The sequence below is a fragment of the Pygocentrus nattereri genome, chromosome 20, assembly GCF_015220715.1.
Source record: "Pygocentrus nattereri isolate fPygNat1 chromosome 20, fPygNat1.pri, whole genome shotgun sequence".
Taxonomy (NCBI): Eukaryota; Metazoa; Chordata; class Actinopteri; order Characiformes; family Serrasalmidae; genus Pygocentrus; species Pygocentrus nattereri.
Genome location: NC_051230.1, coordinates 34,953,389 through 34,971,572, shown reverse-complemented (window position 1 = coordinate 34,971,572; position 18,184 = coordinate 34,953,389). Strand labels below are relative to the sequence as shown.

Sequence of the window (18,184 nt, the reverse complement as noted above, 5' to 3'; positions counted from 1 at the left end):
CACACAGCAAGTTGGGTCCAGGGATTCATGGTGTAGGGCCAAATTCTGACCCTGCCATCTGTGAGCCTCAGCAGAAATCGAGACTCATCAGACCAGGCTACATTTTTTTGTCTTCAACTGTCCAGTTTTGGTTGAGTATGTGCCGAATACAGCCTCGGGTTTCTACTCTTGACTGACAGAAGTGGAACCTGACGTGGTCTTCTGCTGTTGCAGCCCATCCACCTCAGGGTTTGATGTTTTGTGCATCCTGAGATGCTTTTCTTCTCACCACTATTTGTGTAGCGTTGTTATCTGAGTTAACGTAGCCTTTCTGTCAGCTGGAACCAGTCTGGCCATTCTCCACTGACCTCTCATTAACAAGGCATGGAACTGATGCTCATTGGAGATTTTTCTTTATTGCAGCGTGAACTCTAGAAACCGCTGCAGCCGAGCATCAATAACAGAGCTGGAACTCTTCAAGGCTGAAATTCACTGGGCTTTATGAATGAACTGAGTTTCTTGCTTCTTATGGCTTCTGATTAGTAAAGTGGGAAATGCTAATGAAGTAGGACAGATTGAAACAGTCTTGTGCAGAAGTTTTAGCACCCATTTGTTTATTTGATCAGTAGTTAAACGGACAGTAAGCACAAGTGTAAACACAGTGCACTGTGTGTATTACAGGAAATGTGGATACAGACGTGCATTAAATGGAACAGAATCTAAAATGACTCAGAGTAAATGTTGTTTACACATAATTATCGAACCATTATCGCTCCTTAATGCTACAACATTCATTTACAGTCCTGTCATTTTACCCTGTGTTATCTATAATATTAATCACTGTAAGGGTCAGACACACTGAATACGTTCCAGAAAGTTCAACAGAAGTGTTTTTCAATCACTAAACACAAAAATTAAAACGCACAAACCCCACAAATCCCTTCCACTGTAATAATAATAATAATAATAATAATAGTAATAATAATAATAATGCAATATATTTTATCCATACTGTATTTTTCATGCACTGGCAGCTCTACAGTGTTTTACAGACAGATGATAATGTGTAACAGTAACACAAGAAACAAGATTGTTATGATTATTCTGCAGATCTAAGATCATAAACAGACATTCAGGAGCTTTACGGTCATGTAGCTCTTTAAAAACAGCAGCAGGACTTTAAAGTCTCTCCTAAAAAGTTAGAAAAGCTGAACTTTAACAGTTTTTCTCACATGATAAAAAGCTACTTTAGCGACTGTGTTTCCATTAAACAGAGCTCAGTCTAAGATCACACCCAGGTTTCCTCCTACAGGTTTAGTGTACGAGGCTAAAGAGCCGAACTTAAAGCAGAGTCTTAGTACCATCAGAGTCCGGTTCTCCTTTTAGCTCGTTTATTACAGCATCAGGAGGTGAAAGGAAACATTTGAACATGGAAAAGGCACAAATATTGTTTTAATGGAGGTAGACCACCATTTTTAGACCACCTCGTTCTGGATTTTGTCCCTTGAGTTTTTAGAGGCGTTTCACCTACATGCACATTATATTATATACAGTAGCATCTTTAATAACAGTGCGTCCAGTAGATTCCAGTAGTGTTTAGTTCATAACCAGCGTTCATGTGTTTAAAGGCTTTGTCTGTGCTCTGAAAGCAGAGCTACATTCAGAGGAAGCTCAACACGCTCTGGTCTGAAAGGACCTTTGGCATTACAGCAGCTACAGTTCAGCAAAAAGGCCTTTGTTAAAGAGCTGCTCAGAACATACAGCTGAAGACCAAGAAGCAGCAGCTCAAAATCTCACACTACAGAAAATTACTACACAACGAAAAGCCAAGCTTAAAATCAGGATCAGTAGCAGTGAAATTAAACCTGTGAGGTGCAAAATAATTGAACAGTTTTCCACAGCCAGTGTAACGTGTTTAAATAAATAAGAATTGTTTAGAATGTCTTGTTCCGTTTACTGTATGTGGAGCAGAGTCGTCTCATCAGAAGTTTTTTGAAGATGGAATTATGTTTAAAGTAAAACTCTAGTTCCCATCTTATTTTAACAAAGTATGTTCTGTTTTAAGTGGCATTAATAACATTTTCTGATATCAAATCAATTGAAGGTTAAATATCTTTGTACAGTCAAAGACATCACAGCACCAGCAGCAGAGCCGAGACACTACAGCAGTTTCCCATTCGCCTCCTCCTCACCTGTTGGTGAAAAGTTGTGATAATTGTTGGGAATTGTTTTATTTTGATTTATTGTGTTTGTTTTAATTGTTATTCATTATTAAACTGTATTAATGCTGAAGGGTTTAAGACGCCACCTCCATTTCTGTTCTCGAGGTTTGAACAGTTACACCAAATGGCCGTACAACACCCCCTAAAGAGGAAGTCCTGGGCAGAACACAGTACGGTCAATACGACAGGACTTCAGTGTCCCACTCTGTTCTGTTTGACTCAACTGGGGGTGGAGGGTCAGTTTCAGAGCATGAAAGCTGAGTGTCTGAGCTGCTGATTGGACTGGGGTGAGACTCAGGCAGGTATACTGAGCGCTCACTTTATAATAAAACCATGAATCCTCAATCTGTTCCAGGCAAGATCAAAGATCTTCTACATATTTGAAGCTAAAGACGAACAGAAATTTGAAGTGGGATTAGAACGAAGTATTTCAGTGTTAGAAGGACTGAGCCACTCTCTCCTGATTCTCACCATTAATCACTGAATAACACTGAACACACTACTGATGAAATCCCACAATGCGTTGGTCTAATCCCAAACTAAAACCTACTGAAGAAACGTTCTTCAGACAGCTGTTTTAGAGGACTGAAGTACTGCTTCTCTCATGAGGTTTAGGAGTTACTGAGACTGTTGCAGAACAAATCCGACACAGTCCCGGTGGCTGATCATCACGTCTAGCTTCTTTTTCTTCAAGTTTTCCCAGAAGATGACGTTGAATTTCTGAAAAAGTGAACTTACAGAAGCTGTTTAGTCTTCAGAGCTCTGGCTGAGGAGCTCTGGCCAGGGCAACACCACTTTCTACGTCTTCAGCTTGTAACCCACCTGAAGGATCGCCTCTTCTTCTGTCTGAGGGATCTTTTCCTCTGAACATCTGGACACACAAGCCCATTAGACGACGCACCCACGGCCCACCGAACATTCCTAGAATTACACCAAGAGCCAGAGCTATGACCCCAAAAACGCCTGCTCCAATTCCCAATCCGTTACGATATCCATCTTCACTTCCCTTCTGATACCCATCACTGTTTCCTTTCTGATATCCATCCTTCCATATGGAGCTCTGCTGTACATCTAAAGTAGGAGATAAAACAAAGGAGATAAGTGTGATCAACACTCTTTAGGAAAGTCTTCAGGTTCTACATGAAAGATCAGACTGATAGAACTAATATGAAGCTGATTATTATACAAACAAAAGATTTGTAGAGACCTCCATTATTCTGAGACCTCCCCTGGCTGTGATTGGTCCTAATCACCACGTTTGTTCTCAGACCTCCCCTGACTGTGATTGGTCCTAATCACCACCTCCATTATTCTGAGACCTCCCCCTGACTGTGGTTGGTCCTAATCACAGCTCCTTAGTTCTGAGATCTCCACAGCAGGCCTGATGGTAGTTCAGTTTCATTTCTTTATTGATTTGCACTGCCAGCTTAATTCAGTTCAGTTCACCACCAGCAGCAGATCAGTACAGAAACAGTGCCTGGTAAAACATGGCGAATGCTGTTAAAACACTAAATGCACTTTGGAGAAAGAAAAAGACTGAAATCATACCTTGGACGGTCACTGTGTAGGTGTGAATGACCTCTTTATTCCTGCTGTCCATTACAGTATAAACTCCACTGTCAGATGGACTCATTCTTCTCAGCTCAACACCAGATGTGAGTGATGATCTCTGTGTGTATTCAGGTTTACACTGTAGTGAGGGTCCATCCACTGTACAGATCTGACCACTGGATGGTCCAGGTGTACCTGCGCTGTTATAAGTCACGTCCACTGGATCTGATACGTCCACCCTTAGGATCAGAGATTCACCGGCCATCATCTCAACTGTAGTGTTCAAGGCTGAGAGAAAAACAATCAGAAACATCCTGAATTCTGTGCAGATCTGATCTGTAACATCAAATAATGTAAATCTGTTCTATCAGTGAGGAAAACAGCTGGACACTTGCGCTCAATCTGTAGATGAACATCACAGACGTCCTTGCTGGCACAGTCACACGTGTACCAGCCTCTCTTACTGAAATCAGCGTCAGTGATGATGAGAGAGAGATTCCCCTTCAGGTACTGATCATGGATCATCTGATATCCCTCCTTCACTGATCTACATGAAGTCTGATCACACTCAGCCAGAGGAACAGTGGATTTGTGGAACACAGTCCATCTCGCTAAACCAGAGCATCTCTCAGAGCAGGACAGAGTAACAGAGTCATGAAGCTTCACCTTCACTGGATCGTTCACTGATTCAGACCCTGAATAATATAAAAGGAACATAAAGAGTCTGTTTGATTAAAAAAGGAAATCTCTAATTCTTCTTATAGTTAAAAGAAGCTAAATGAATTGTTGAAAGTTCAAACCACAATGATGAAAAAAGAAAATGATTTCTTACCTTTGACAGTTTGAAGCTGTAACTGTCAACCAGTCAAAGTACTACAGCCGTTAGTTTGAGGTGCTGGAACACGTTTTTTAGCAGGAGCCTGATTTTTTTTTAAAAATATTGTTATTTATACTGTTTCTGTTCATGTTTCTTAGAACAAATATTAAAATATGATGTGTGTTCATTTGAAGAATTTCTCTCTCTTCACTGTATTAACAGCTAGTTTGTCACTAAATTCCAGAAAATATGAGGAATTCATGCTTAACAGACGTTTGTAATTCCAGATGAAGATCATGTTTGTTTAGTCTAGCATGGGCCTAAACATACTGTGGCTGATTTTCTCCTGTTTGGACCTGCACTCATATTTTCATTTAGACCACAGTACTTGTTTCCTGTGATCTTCAGATTTTGAACGTGAATGATGTGCTATATAAAATATACCATTTTATATAAAACACTATAACGCATATTCATAGACCACGTTAGTAGACCCTGTTTATAAGTAAATTCTCTAGTGTGCATCTCTAGAAAAGGTTTTTAATCAGTTAGTACACTGTTTATAAACGGTTTGTACCTAGTAGATCATATATAAGTTGAAAGATTCCTTAAAACATCTGTGTTTCATTTCATGCGTCTTATAGTTTCGTCAGAATGATGTTGCATAAAAAGGACCAACGAGCATCCAACAAGTCTGGTTCACAAACCAAAAGTAAAAAAATACAAGAGTAAAATCTTTGAGAACATCTTAAAGGAGTGATAGTGCAGTACTGACCAGTACTGAACACAGAGATAATGATCAGGATCAGGATCCAGAGATCAGGACACTGGACTTCATGACTGACCTACAGACACACAAACACACCATCAGTACCAGGTCCAGACTGGCCTTCAGGAGAATTCCACAGACTCATTAATGATGTAAGTCCATCATGTAGGCTGATCTGATCAAATCTGCTACATTAGATAGTTACGTCCTCAGCCAGCCTGCTGGACGATGCTGTAGTGGGTATTTAGTCTCTTTCCCACTGGTTAATCCCCTCCAAGCCTCTCTGACATTTCCAGAACAGAACTTACTCTCCACCTTATTCCTGTGCCCATTTTGCCGGCTTTATATTGTTCCTGAGCTTCACAGAATGGCAACATAACTTAAAAGCTAAAATGCAGAGAACCCAATTAAACAGTTTGAGTTTTATCACTGAGATGATGGCAGAAAAGGTTACAGGCATCTGCTTCATCTCCCCTCTATCCTAGCTACCCTCTACTCCTTTAGAGAACCACAGTTACATTGATGATATCTGCTTATTTGTTCTCTTCTTCTCAGGAGGGGAAATGCAGGTTTCAGTGTTTTGCACATTCATTTCATGTGAAATCGAGTAGAGAAATTCAAATATGCAGCAAATGTTCAACACAAAACTGCAACTGGACCGAAGCCGTTCTGATCTGCAGGGCGGCTCTTCTCCGTATTCAGTGTGTTATTATACTGTGTCTGAGATTTACTACATTCTCATGACCTTCACATCACAAACAGACAGATCAGGACATTGATGAACATCTAAACCTGAGTCACAGCTCACTGAGGCAGCATCCAGCACTGAGCAGCAGCACTGAATTTGGACTGAAGTGGAAGCAGGGACGACATTACACCAGAACTCCCATCAGTCCACTGGTTCCCAGCGTCTTTCAGAGTTCATTTCTAAACTCTTTACTGGTTTTAAACCTCTTCCTGGTCTGGCCAGGCTCTACTTTAATGACGTGATGGTCAGATGTGTTTGTTCTCAGGCACTTTGGTCCACTGGTAGCAATCAGTACTGAGGCCCAAAGCCCTGGAATTCACTTCCTGAGCAGCTGCAATCCATTAAGCTCAAGTGAAGCAGGGGAGCTCAGTCCTGGTTCTGGAGATCTGTGTCTCAGCAGAGTTTAGCTTCACCCCTAATTTAAGTCACCTGATCCAGCTAAGAAAGATCTGCAGTGCCTTCAGCAGCGTCTGACTTTCAGAGCTAGGGTGGTGGATCTAAACTCTCCAGCTTGGTGGATCTCCAGGACCAGGATTGGACAAGCTTGACTTAATATCTTCAACAGATGTTTATATTTTTTTCAGATGAGCTTTTTTGGAGTTGATCCTGTTTAGCAGAGGTTGACCTGTACAATGACCCATAACAGCAGGGCTCTCAAGTTTTTAAGTTTGGTGGGAGTGAGATTTTTTTTTTTTTTTTGGGGGGTGGGTCACCCATCGACCCAACGGCCCACTGACCATCCAAGTGTGTTCAACTTAAAAGAGAACCAGTTTGATTTGATCAAATTACACAGTTGACAGATTACTATGACATAATTAAAAGTACAAACAGGTACAAGTACAGGCAAGAAGAAAAACAAACAAAACAAAAACACAAATTTAGCCCCACTGAACAATGGGCCTTTTTTTAGCCACTACCCTGACCTCAGCACCATCATCTTCACTTGCGCCCTCTTCTTCTGACCCTCCACCTTCTTCTGCATTCACCTCTACCCTTTCTTCTTCTTCCATAGTCTCCTCTTCTCTCTCTTTCACTATATCCAAAGTCTTCTCTGCTATCTCCCCTGATGTAGTAGCCATTTCAGTCTCTTCCATCGTCACATTATCTGCCTTCCTTGCCTTTGGTTTCTGAGCCTTTTCCCAGAAGGAAATGAGGCTCTTCTGTTTCTTCCCTGACATTCTAAATATACAACAAACGGTTAAAAACGTGTCAATGTTCATGACAGATCTAAGGTGACTAAACCAGAGTTATTCTACCCTATAATACCCAGAAAGACCCTATAAATATCTCTGACTAATCTCTGACTAAAGGCACATTTAAAACCTCGTCAGGCTCCAGTGGTGCCATTCTCCTTCAGCCGTTCACCGACGTGTGTTAGTCAGAACCGAATCGGACAGCTCTCCGCACCTGACACTGAATAGGGTGTAGTAACTGGGTAACTTCTCTGAGCACAGAAGCGCTGTGACCAGTGGCTGTGACTCGTTTGTAGAAAAAAAAAATCAATAATGAGAAATAGCATGTGTGGCGTGTGAACTCGCTGAGGTGCGTGTGTCACACGCTCAAAGCGTGAGACTTGAGAACAATGAGAAAGGAGCTATTTCATTATTATTATCATTATTTTTACATATTATTTGTATTTATGGAGATATTTTAGTTCTTTCCAGTACTGAAGCACAGCTCTGCTATCTCAGTCCGCCTCAGGTGTGAGTCGTTACTGGTCAGGCCGGAGCTGAAAGGACGGTACTGCGTCTCTGCGGTCCGGCTCGTATGGGTCATTCACCGGTCTAATGGTGTAAAACACAGGTCATGCACTCACTGTGTGTCCATGAGGTCCTCACACACACAGGATTCCCGAACCGACACACAGGATTCCCGAAATAACACACAGGATTCCCAAAACGACACACAGGATTCCCGAAATGACACACAGGATTCCCAAAACAAGATCAGTCTTCTGGTCTTCCTGTCTTTCCGGGGTGGCGGTCACGTGTGTCCTGTTCAAGGGCTGCATTGGAGGCCGACCGCGTCCCAGCGGCGAAGGCTCGGCGGGGATTTGAGTACCTGGAGTCATCAACAGAGAAGCGCACGGCGGCTGCAGAGACGCCCCACATCACTGTCCCGCCTCGGACCCCCCCAAAACACTGTCCCCCTCGGCTCCCCCAGATCACTGCCCCCCCTCGGACCCCCCAGATCACTGCCCCCCCTCGGACCCCCCAGATCACTGTCCCCCCTCGGACCCCCCAGATCACTGTCCTGCACACAAGCTGTAACTAGTTTAGTCTCCCCAAACAGATTTTATGCACAAAGACTTTTATTTTGGAAAATAAACTTCATAAACCACTGCGGGAGAAAAACCTCGGCCTGATGTGAGAAATGACTGTATAGAAACTGTAGCTGCTGGCGCTGAGCTGGACTGAAGCTGTGGCTGATTTAGTCCGGAGACTCTTCGCCTCTCAGTACAAGTGAATCTGTTCACAGCCGGATCCTGACCGCTCCAACATGGCGGCGCTGCAGACGTATCACCTCACAGAGAACAACAGACAGCGCAGCATCTCGGAATGGATATCTGTGGTTCTGCTGTGGAGACGGTACGGAGCCCCTCAGGGGTCAACAGAAATGGTTCCCTCGCAAAATCTATGCTTGTATGTATAAAGGCACCTAAATAAAGTGACTATGTGGGAAATGAAGAATAAAGACAGCCTTTGATGTAAAACTCTCTGTAAAACCGTGAAACATAACTGCCTTTTTGAAATTGGGGGACTGGGTATCGATTGTCCATCATCTCTGTATTTCAGTGGAGGTTCTGGCTGTTCTGATCAAGCGTACTGGGAGGTTTGTAACACTGATAGTCTGTCTGAGCGTTCCAGCTCACAGTAACCAGAAAGCTAATGCTTCTCCACAGATCAACGTTAACAGTGCGGATTTCTAAGTCTTTAGATCAGATCTGAAGGAGGAGAAAGAAGAGCAGTCACGGAGGGACTGAGGGAGTTCCAGAGTTTGGGGGCAGTGGTATTGAAGGACGTCCCTCCTTAGTGGAAAGTCTGGTGCTGGGACAGCAAGTAAGTTATTATAGGAAGACCTGAGAGAGCGAGAGGGAGGGAGAGGGGGGTGTAAGAGCTCAGCAGTTCTCTGGGGTAGAGGAGGGTGAGGTTCTGCAGGGCTCTGAAGGTAAGTAGTAAAATTTTATAAAGGACCGGTCCGGTAGCCAGGGTACCTGAGAGAGGTTTGGGGTGATGTGAGCTGAACGCTGAGTGTGGGTGAGACCTCCAGCTCCAGAGCTCTGAATGTTCTGGATCTTTAGTACAGACTTTACACTTTTCCTTTCCTTCTCTGATCCCACCTTAACCTCCCTCTGTCTGGATGTTCCCCGTCAGAGCTCCGGGAGTGCGCTAGAACAAGAGACACATACACATGGTCAGCAACAATCCTCAAATAAGCTGTGGCACTGAAGCGATGATCAATTAATGTTACTGGGCCCAAAGTGGGCCAGGAAAACGTTCCCTTACCCCATTACACCACCTCCACCAGCCTGGACTGCTCACACACAGCAAGTTGGTTCCAGGGATTCATGGTGTAGGGCCAAATTCTGACCCTGCCATCTGTGAGCCTCAGCAGAAATCGAGACTCATCAGACCAGGCTACATTTTCTTGTCTTCAACTGTCCAGTATTGGTTGAGTATGTGCCGAATACAGCCTCGGGTTTCTACTCTTGACTGACAGAAGTGGAACCTGACGTGGTCTTCTGCTGTTGTAGCCCATCCACCTCAGGGTTTGATGTTTTGTGCATCCTGAGATGCTTTTCTTCTCACCACTAATTGTGTAGCGTGGTTATCTGAGTTAACGTAGCCTTTCTGTCAGCTGGAACCAGTCTGGCCATTCTCCACTGACCTCTCATTAACAAGGCATGGAACTGATGCTCATTGGAGATTTTTCTTTATTGCAGCGTGAACTCTAGAAACCGCTGCAGCCGAGCATCAATAACAGAGCTGGAGCTCTTCAAGGCTGAAAATCACTGGGCTTTATGAATGAACTGAGTTTCTTGCTTCTTATAGCTTCTGATTAGTAAAGTGGGAAATGCTAATGAAGTAGGACAGATTGAAACAATCTTGTGCAGAAGTTTTAGCACCCATTTGTTTATTTCATCAGTAGTTAAATGGACAGTAAGCACAAGTGTAAACACAGTGCACTGTGTGTATTACAGGAAATGTGGATACAGACGTGCATTAAATGGAACAGAATCTAAAATGACTCAGAGTAAATGTTGTTTACACATAATTATCGAACCATTATCGCTCCTTAATGCTACAACATTCATTTACAGTCCTGTCATTTTACCCTGTCTTATCTATAATATTAATCACTGTAAGGGTCAGACACACTGAATACGTTCCAGAAACTTCAACAGAAGTGTTTTTCAATCACTAAACACAAAAATTTAAATGCACAAACCCCACAAATCCCTTCCACTGTAATAATAGTAATAATAAAAATAATAATAATAATGATGCAATATATTTTATCCATACTGTATTTTTCATGCACTGGCAGCTCTACAGTGTTTTACAGACAGATGATAATGTGTAACAGTAACACAAGAAACAAGATTGTTATGATTATTCTGCAGATCTAAGATCATAAACAGACATTCAGGAGCTTTATGGTCATGTAGCTCTTTAAAAACAGCAGCAGGACTTTAAAGTCTCTCCTAAAAAGTTAGAAAAGCTGAACTTTAACAGTTTTTCTCACATGATAAAAAGCTACTTTAGCGACTGTGTTTCCATTAAACAGAGCTCAGTCTAAGATCACACCCAGGATTCCTCCTACAGGTTTAGTGTACGAGGCTAAAGAGCCGAACTTAAAGCAGAGTCTTAGTACCATCAGAGTCCGGTTCTCCTTTTAGCTCGTTTATTACAGGATCAGGAGGTGAAAGGAAACATTTGAACATGGAAAAGGCACAAATATTGTTTTAATGGAGGTAGACCACCATTTTTAGACCACCTCTTTCTGGATTTTGTCCCTTGAGTTTTTAGAGGCGTTTCACCTACATGCACATTATATTATATACAGTAGCATCTTTAATTACAGTGCGTCCAGTAGATTCCAGTAGTGTTTAGTTAATAACCAGCGTTCATGTGTTTAAAGGCTTTGTCTGTGCTCTGAAAGCAGAGCTACATTCAGAGGAAGCTCAACACGCTCTGGTCTGAAAGGACCTTTGGCATTACAGCAGCTACAGTTCAGCAAAAAGGCCTTTGTTAAAGAGCTGCTCAGAACATACAGCTGAAGACCAAGAAGCAGCAGCTCAAAATCTCACACTACAGAAAATTACTACACAACGAAAAGCCAAGCTTAAAATCAGGATCAGTAGCAGTGAAATTAAACCTGTGAGGTGCAAAATAATTGAACAGTTTTCCACAGCCAGTGTAACGTGTTTAAATAAATAAGAATTGTTTAGAATGTCTTGTTCCGTTCACTGTATGTGGAGCAGAGTCGTCTCATCAGAAGTTTTTTGAAGATGGAATTATTTTTATGTTATGTTATAATAAAACCATGAATCCTCAATCTGTTCAAGGCCAGATCAAAGATCTTCTACATATTTGAAGCTAAACACGGACAGAAATCTGAAGTGGGATTAGAACGAAGTATTTCAGTGTTAGAAGGACTGAGCCACTCTCTCCTGATTCTCACCATTAATCCCTGAATAACACTGAACACGCTACTGATGAAATCCCACAACACGTTGGTCTAATCCCAAACTAAAACCTACTGAAGAAACGTTCTTCAGACAGCTGTTTTAGAGGACTGAAGTACTGCTTCTCTCATGAGGTTTAGGAGTTACTGAGACTGTAACAGGACAAATTCGACATGGTCCCTGTGGCTGATCATCACATCAAGCTTCTTTTTCTTCAAGTTTTTTCCAGAAGACGACATTGAATTTCTTAAAAAAGAGAACTTACAGAAGCTGTTTAGTCTTCAGAATTCTGTCTAGCAAGCACTGGCCAGGGCAAGACCACTTTCAGCATCTTCAGCTTGTCGCCCACCTGAGGGATCGTCTCCTATTCTTTCTGAGGGATCTTCTCTTCTCAACCTCAGAAGACGCACCCGCGGCACAGCAAACATTCCGAAAATTACACCAAGAGCCAGAGCTATGATCCCAAAAACGCCTGCTCCGATTCCCAATCCGTTACGATATCCATCTTCACTTCCCTTCTGATACCCATCACTGTTTCCTTTCTGATATCCATCCTTCCATATGGAGCTCTGCTGTACATCTAAAGTAGGAGATAAAACAGAGGAGATAAATGTGATCAACACTCTTTAGGAAAGTCTTCAGGTTCTACATGAAAGATCAGACTGACAGAAGTAATATGAAGCTGATTATTATACAAAGAGAAGATTTATAGAGACCTCCATTGTTCTGAGACCTCCCCCTGACTGTGATTGGTCCTAATCACGACCTTCATTATTCTGAGACCTCCCCCTGACTGTGATTGGTCCTAATCACCACCTCCATTATTCTGAGACCTCCCCCTGACTGTGGTTGGTCCTAATCACAGCTCCTTAGTTCTGAGATCTCCACAGCAGGCCTGATGGTAGTTCAGTTTCATTTCTTTATTGATTTGCACTGCCAGCTTAATTCAGTTCAGTTCACAACCAGCAGCACATCAGTACAGAAACAGTGCCTGGTAAAACATGGCGAATGCTGGTAAAACACTAAATGCACTTTGGAGAAAGAAAAACACTGAAATCATACCTTGGACGGTCACTGTGTAGGTGTGAATGACCTCTTTATTCCTGCTGTCCATTACAGTATAAACTCCACTGTCTGATGGAGTCATTCTTCTCAGCTCAACACCAGATGTGAGTGATGATCTCTGTGTGTATTCAGGTTTACACTGTAGTGAGGGTCCATCCACTGTACAGATCTGACCACTGGAGGGTCCAGGTGTACCTGTACTGTTATAAGTCACGTCCACTGGATCTGATACGTCCACCCTTAGGATCAGAGATTCACCGGCCATCATCTCAACTGTAGTGTTCAAGGCTGAGAGAAAAACAATCAGAAACATCCTGAATTCTGTGCAGATCTGATCTGTAACATCAAATAATGTAAATCTGTTCTATCAGTGAGGAAAACAGCTGGACACTTACGCTCAATCTGTAGATGAACATCACAGACGTCCTTGCTGGCACAGTCACACGTGTACCAGCCTCTCTTACTGAAATCAGCGTCAGTGATGATGAGAGAGAGATTCCCCTTCAGGTACTGATCATGGATCATCTGATATCCATCCTTCACTGATCTACATGAAGTCTGATCACACTCAGCCAGAGTGTCACTGCGTTTGTGGAACACAGTCCATCTCGCTAAACCAGAGCATCTCTCAGAGCAGGGCAGAGTAGCAGAGTCATGCAGCTTCACCTTCAATGGACCAACAGCTGATTCAGACCCTGAATAATATAAAAGGAACATAAAGAGTCTGTTTGATTAAAAAAGGAAATCTCTAATTCTTCTTATAGTTAAAAGAAGCTAAATGAATTGTTGAAAGTTCAAACCACAATGATGAAAAAAGAAAACGATTTCTTACCTTTGACAGTTTGAATCTGTAACTGTCAACCAGTGAAAGTACTACAGCCGTTAGTTTGAGGTGCTGGAACACGTTTTTTAGCAGGAGCCTGATTTTTTTTTAAAATATTGTTATTTATACTGTTTCTGTTCATGTTTCTTAGAACAAATATTAAAATATGATGTGTGTTCATTTGAAGAATTTCTCTCTCTTCACTGTATTAACAGCTAGTTTGTCACTAAATTCCAGAAAATATGAGGAATTCATGCTTAACAGACGTTTGTAATTCCAGATGAAGATCATGTTTGTTTAGTCTAGCATGGGCCTAAACATACTGTGGCTGATTTTCTCCTGTTTGGACCTGCACTCATATTTTCATTTAGACCACAGTACTTGTTTCCTGTGATCTTCAGATTTTGAACGTTAATGATGTGCTATATAAAATATACCATTTTATATAAAACACTATAACGCATATTCATAGACCACGTTAGTAGACCCTGTTTATAAGTAAATTCTCTAGTGTGCATCTCTAGAAAAGGTTTTTAATCAGTTAGTACACTGTTTATAAACGGTTTGTACCTAGTAGATCATATATAAGTTGAAAGATTCCTTAAAACATCTGTGTTTCATTTCATGCGTCTTATAGTTTCGTCAGAATGATGTTGCATAAAAAGGACCAACGAGCATCCAACAAGTCTGGTTCACAAACCAAAAGTAAAAAAATACAAGAGTAAAATCTTTGAGAACATCTTAAAGGAGTGATAGTGCAGTACTGACCAGTACTGAACACAGAGATAATGATCAGGATCAGGATCCAGAGATCAGGACACTGGACTTCATGACTGACCTACAGACACACAAACACACCATCAGTACCAGGTCCAGACTGGCCTTCAGGAGAATTCCACAGACTCATTAATGATGTAAGTCCATCATGTAGGCTGATCTGATCAAATCTGCTACATTAGATAGTTACGTCCTCAGCCAGCCTGCTGGACGATGCTGTAGTGGGTATTTAGTCTCTTTCCCACTGGTTAATCCCCTCCAAGCCTCTCTGACATTTCCAGAACAGAACTTACTCTCCACCTTATTCCTGTGCCCATTTTACCGGCTTTATATTGTTCCTGAGCTTCACAGAATGGCAACATAACTTAAAAGCTAAAATGCAGAGAACCCAATTAAACAGTTTGAGTTTTATCACTGAGACGATGGCAGAAAAGGTTACAGGCATCTGCTTCATCTCCCCACTATCCTAGCTACCCTCTACTCCTTTAGAGAACCACAGTTACATTGATGATATCTGCTTATTTGTTCTCTTCTTCTCAGGAGGGGAAATGCAGGTTTCAGTGTTTTGCACATTCATTTCATGTGAAATCGAGTAGAGAAATTCAAATATGCAGCAAATGTTCAACACAAAACTGCAACTGGACCGAAGCCGTTCTGATCTGCAGGGCAGCTCTTCTCCGTATTCAGTGTGTTATTATACTGTGTCTGAGATTTACTACATTCTCATGACCTTCACATCACAAACAGACAGATCAGGACATTGATGAACATCTAAACCTGAGTCACAGCTCACTGAGGCAGCATCCAGCACTGAGCAGCAGCACTGAACTTGGACTGAAGTGGAAGCAGGGACCACATTACACCAGAACTCCCATCAGTCCACTGGTTCCCAGCGTCTTTCAGAGTTCATTTCTAAACTCTTTACTGGTTTTAAACGTCTTCCTGGTCTGGCCAGGCTCTACGTTAATGACGTGATGGTCAGATGTGTTTGTTCTCAGGCACTTTGGTCCTCTGGTAGCAATCAGTACTGAGGCCCAAAGGCCTGGAATTCATTTCCTGAGCAGCTGCAATCCATTAAGCTCAAGTGAAGCAGGGGAGCTCAGTCCTGGTTCTGGAGATCTGTGTCTCAGCAGAGTTTAGCTTCACCCCTAATTTAAGTCACCTGATCCAGCTAAGAAAGATCTGCAGTGCCTTCAGCAGCGTCTGACTTTCAGAGCTAGGGTGGTGGATCTAAACTCTCCAGCTTGGTGGATCTCCAGGACCAGGATTGGACAAGCTTGACTTAATATCTTAAACAGATGTTTATATTTTTTTCAGATGAGCTTTTTTGGAGTTGATCCTGTTTAGCAGAGGTTGACCTGTACAATGACCCATAACAGCAGGGCTCTCAAGTTTTTAAGTTTGGTGGGAGTGAGATTTTTTTTTTTTTTTTGGGGGGTGGGTCACCCATCGACCCAACGGCCCACTGACCATCCAAGTGTGTTCAACTTAAAAGAGAACCAGTTTGATTTGATCAAATTACACAGTTGACAGATTACTATGACATAATTAAAAGTACAAACAGGTACAAGTACAGGCAAGAAGAAAAACAAACAAAACAAAAACACAAATTTAGCCCCACTGAACAATGGGCCTTTTTTTAGCCACTACCCTGACCTCAGCACCATCATCTTCACTTGCACCCTCTTCTTCTGACCCTCCACCTTCTTCTGCATTCACCTCTACCCTTTCTTCTTCTTCCATAGTCTCCTCTTCTCTCTCTTTCACTATATCCAAAGTCTTCTCTGCTATCTCCCCTGATGTAGTAGCCATTTCAGTCTCTTCCATCGTCACATTATCTGCCTTCCTTGCCTTTGGTTTCTGAGCCTTTTCCCAGAAGGAAATGAGGCTCTTCTGTTTCTTCCCTGACATTCTAAATAAACAACAAACGGTTAAAACGTGTCCATGTTCATGACAACTATAAGGTGACTAAACCAGAGTTATTCTACCCTATAATACCCAGAAAGACCCTATAAATATCTCTGACTAAACGAACATTTAAAACCTCGTCAGGCTCCAGTGGTGCCGTTCTCCTTCAGCCGTTCACCGACGTGTGTTAGTCAGAACCGAATCGGACAGCTCTCCGCACCTGACACTGAATAGGGTGTAGTAACTGGGTAACTTCTCTGAGCACAGAAGCGCTGTGACCAGTGGCTGTGACTCGTTTGTAGAAAAAAAAAATCAAGAATGAGAAATAGCATGTGTGGCGTGTGAACTCGCTGAGGTGCGTGTGTCACACGCTCAAAGCGTGAGACTTGAGAACAATGAGAAAGGAGCTATTTCATTATTATTATCATTATTTTTACATATTATTTGTATTTATGGAGATATTTTAGTTCTTTCCAGTACTGAAGCACAGCTCTGCTATCTCAGTCCGCCTCAGGTGTGAGTCGTTACTGGTCAGGCCGGAGCTGAAAGGACGGTACTGCGTCTCTGCGGTCCGGCTCGTATGGGTCATTCACCGGTCTAATGGTGTAAAACACAGGTCATGCACTCACTGTGTGTCCATGAGGTCCTCACACACACAGGATTCCCGAACCGACACACAGGATTCCCGAAATAACACACAGGATTCCCAAAACGACACACAGGATTCCCGAAATGACACACAGGATTCCCAAAACAAGATCAGTCTTCTGGTCTTCCTGTCTTTCCGGGGTGGCGGTCACGTGTGTCCTGTTCAAGGGCTGCATTGGAGGCCGACCGCGTCCCAGCGGCGAAGGCTCGGCGGGGATTTGAGTACCTGGAGTCATCAACAGAGAAGCGCACGGCGGCTGCAGAGACGCCCCACATCACTGTCCCGCCTCGGACCCCCCCCAAAACACTGTCCCCCTCGGCTCCCCCAGATCACTGCCCCCCCTCGGACCCCCCAGATCACTGCCCCCCCTCGGACCCCCCAGATCACTGTCCCCCCTTGGACCCCCCAGATCACGGTCCTGCACACAAGCTGTAACTAGTTTAGTCTCCCCAAACAGATTTTATGCACAAAGACTTTTATTTTGGAAAATAAACTTCATAAACCACTGCGGGAGAAAAACCTCGGCCTGATGTGAGAAATGACTGTATAGAAACTGTAGCTGCTGGCGCTGAGCTGGACTGAAGCTGTGGCTGATTTAGTCCGGAGACTCTTCGCCTCTCAGTACAAGTGAATCTGTTCACAGCCGGATCCTGACCGCTCCAACATGGCGGCGCTGCAGACGTATCACCTCACAGAGAACAACAGACAGCGCAGCATCTCGGAATGGATATCTGTGGTTCTGCTGTGGAGACGGTACGGAGCCCCTCAGGGGTCAACATAAATGGTTCCCTCGCAAAATCTATGCTTGTATGTATAAAGGCACCTAAATAAAGTGACTATGTGGGAAATGAAGAATAAAGACAGCCTTTGATGTAAAACTCTCTGTAAAACCGTGAAACATAACTGCCTTTTTGAAATTGGGGGACTGGGTATCGATTGTCCATCATCTCTGTATTTCAGTGGAGGTTCTGGCTGTTCTGATCAAGCGTACTGGGAGGTTTGTAACACTGATAGTCTGTCTGAGCGTTCCAGCTCACAGTAACCAGAAAGCTAATGCTTCTCCACAGATCAACGTTAACAGTGCGGATTTCTAAGTCTTTAGATCAGATCTGAAGGAGGAGAAAGAAGAGCAGTCACGGAGGGACTGAGGGAGTTCCAGAGTTTGGGGGCAGTGGTATTGAAGGACG

At 42.9% G+C, this 18,184-nt stretch overlaps 3 protein-coding genes across 3 annotated transcripts in view; all 3 read right to left on the bottom strand.

Moving 5' to 3' along the window:
- The window catches only part of LOC119261787, a 58,861-nt gene extending 50,715 nt beyond the window's left edge, over positions 1-8,146 (bottom strand). Inside the window, exons 1-2 of the mRNA XM_037531525.1 lie at positions 7,903-8,146; positions 5,345-5,414 (exon numbers count right to left, since the gene is read on the bottom strand). The gene's annotated coding sequence lies outside the window, so the exon portion shown is untranslated. The remainder of the gene's footprint in view (positions 1-5,344; positions 5,415-7,902) is intronic.
- LOC119261778 overlaps positions 1-18,184 on the bottom strand; it is an 85,836-nt gene that overhangs the window by 20,629 nt on the left and 47,023 nt on the right. The gene's annotated exons all lie outside the window — the stretch shown is intronic.
- On the bottom strand, positions 9,994-17,220 carry LOC119261786. Its single transcript, XM_037531524.1, has 5 exons — positions 16,978-17,220; positions 14,432-14,501; positions 13,236-13,535; positions 12,838-13,128; positions 9,994-12,355 (listed from the first exon to the last, which is right to left on the bottom strand). Exons 3-5 carry the CDS (start codon positions 13,363-13,365, stop codon positions 12,069-12,071), a joined length of 708 nt encoding a protein of 235 aa, XP_037387421.1. The 5' UTR covers positions 13,366-13,535; positions 14,432-14,501; positions 16,978-17,220; the 3' UTR covers positions 9,994-12,068.

Bases quoted from the DNA above. Each gene is read 5' to 3' on its own strand.
- LOC119261786 (XM_037531524.1), bottom strand. From the start codon at position 13,365: ATGATCCATGATCAGTACCTGAAGGGGAATCTCTCTCTCATCATCACT. The intron at 13,129-13,235 runs GTAAGTGTCCAG...TTTTTCTCTCAG, and splicing joins TGTTCATCTACAGATTGAGC to CCTTGAACACTACAGTTGAG. The intron at 12,356-12,837 runs GTATGATTTCAG...CTCCTACTTTAG, and splicing joins CTACACAGTGACCGTCCAAG to ATGTACAGCAGAGCTCCATA.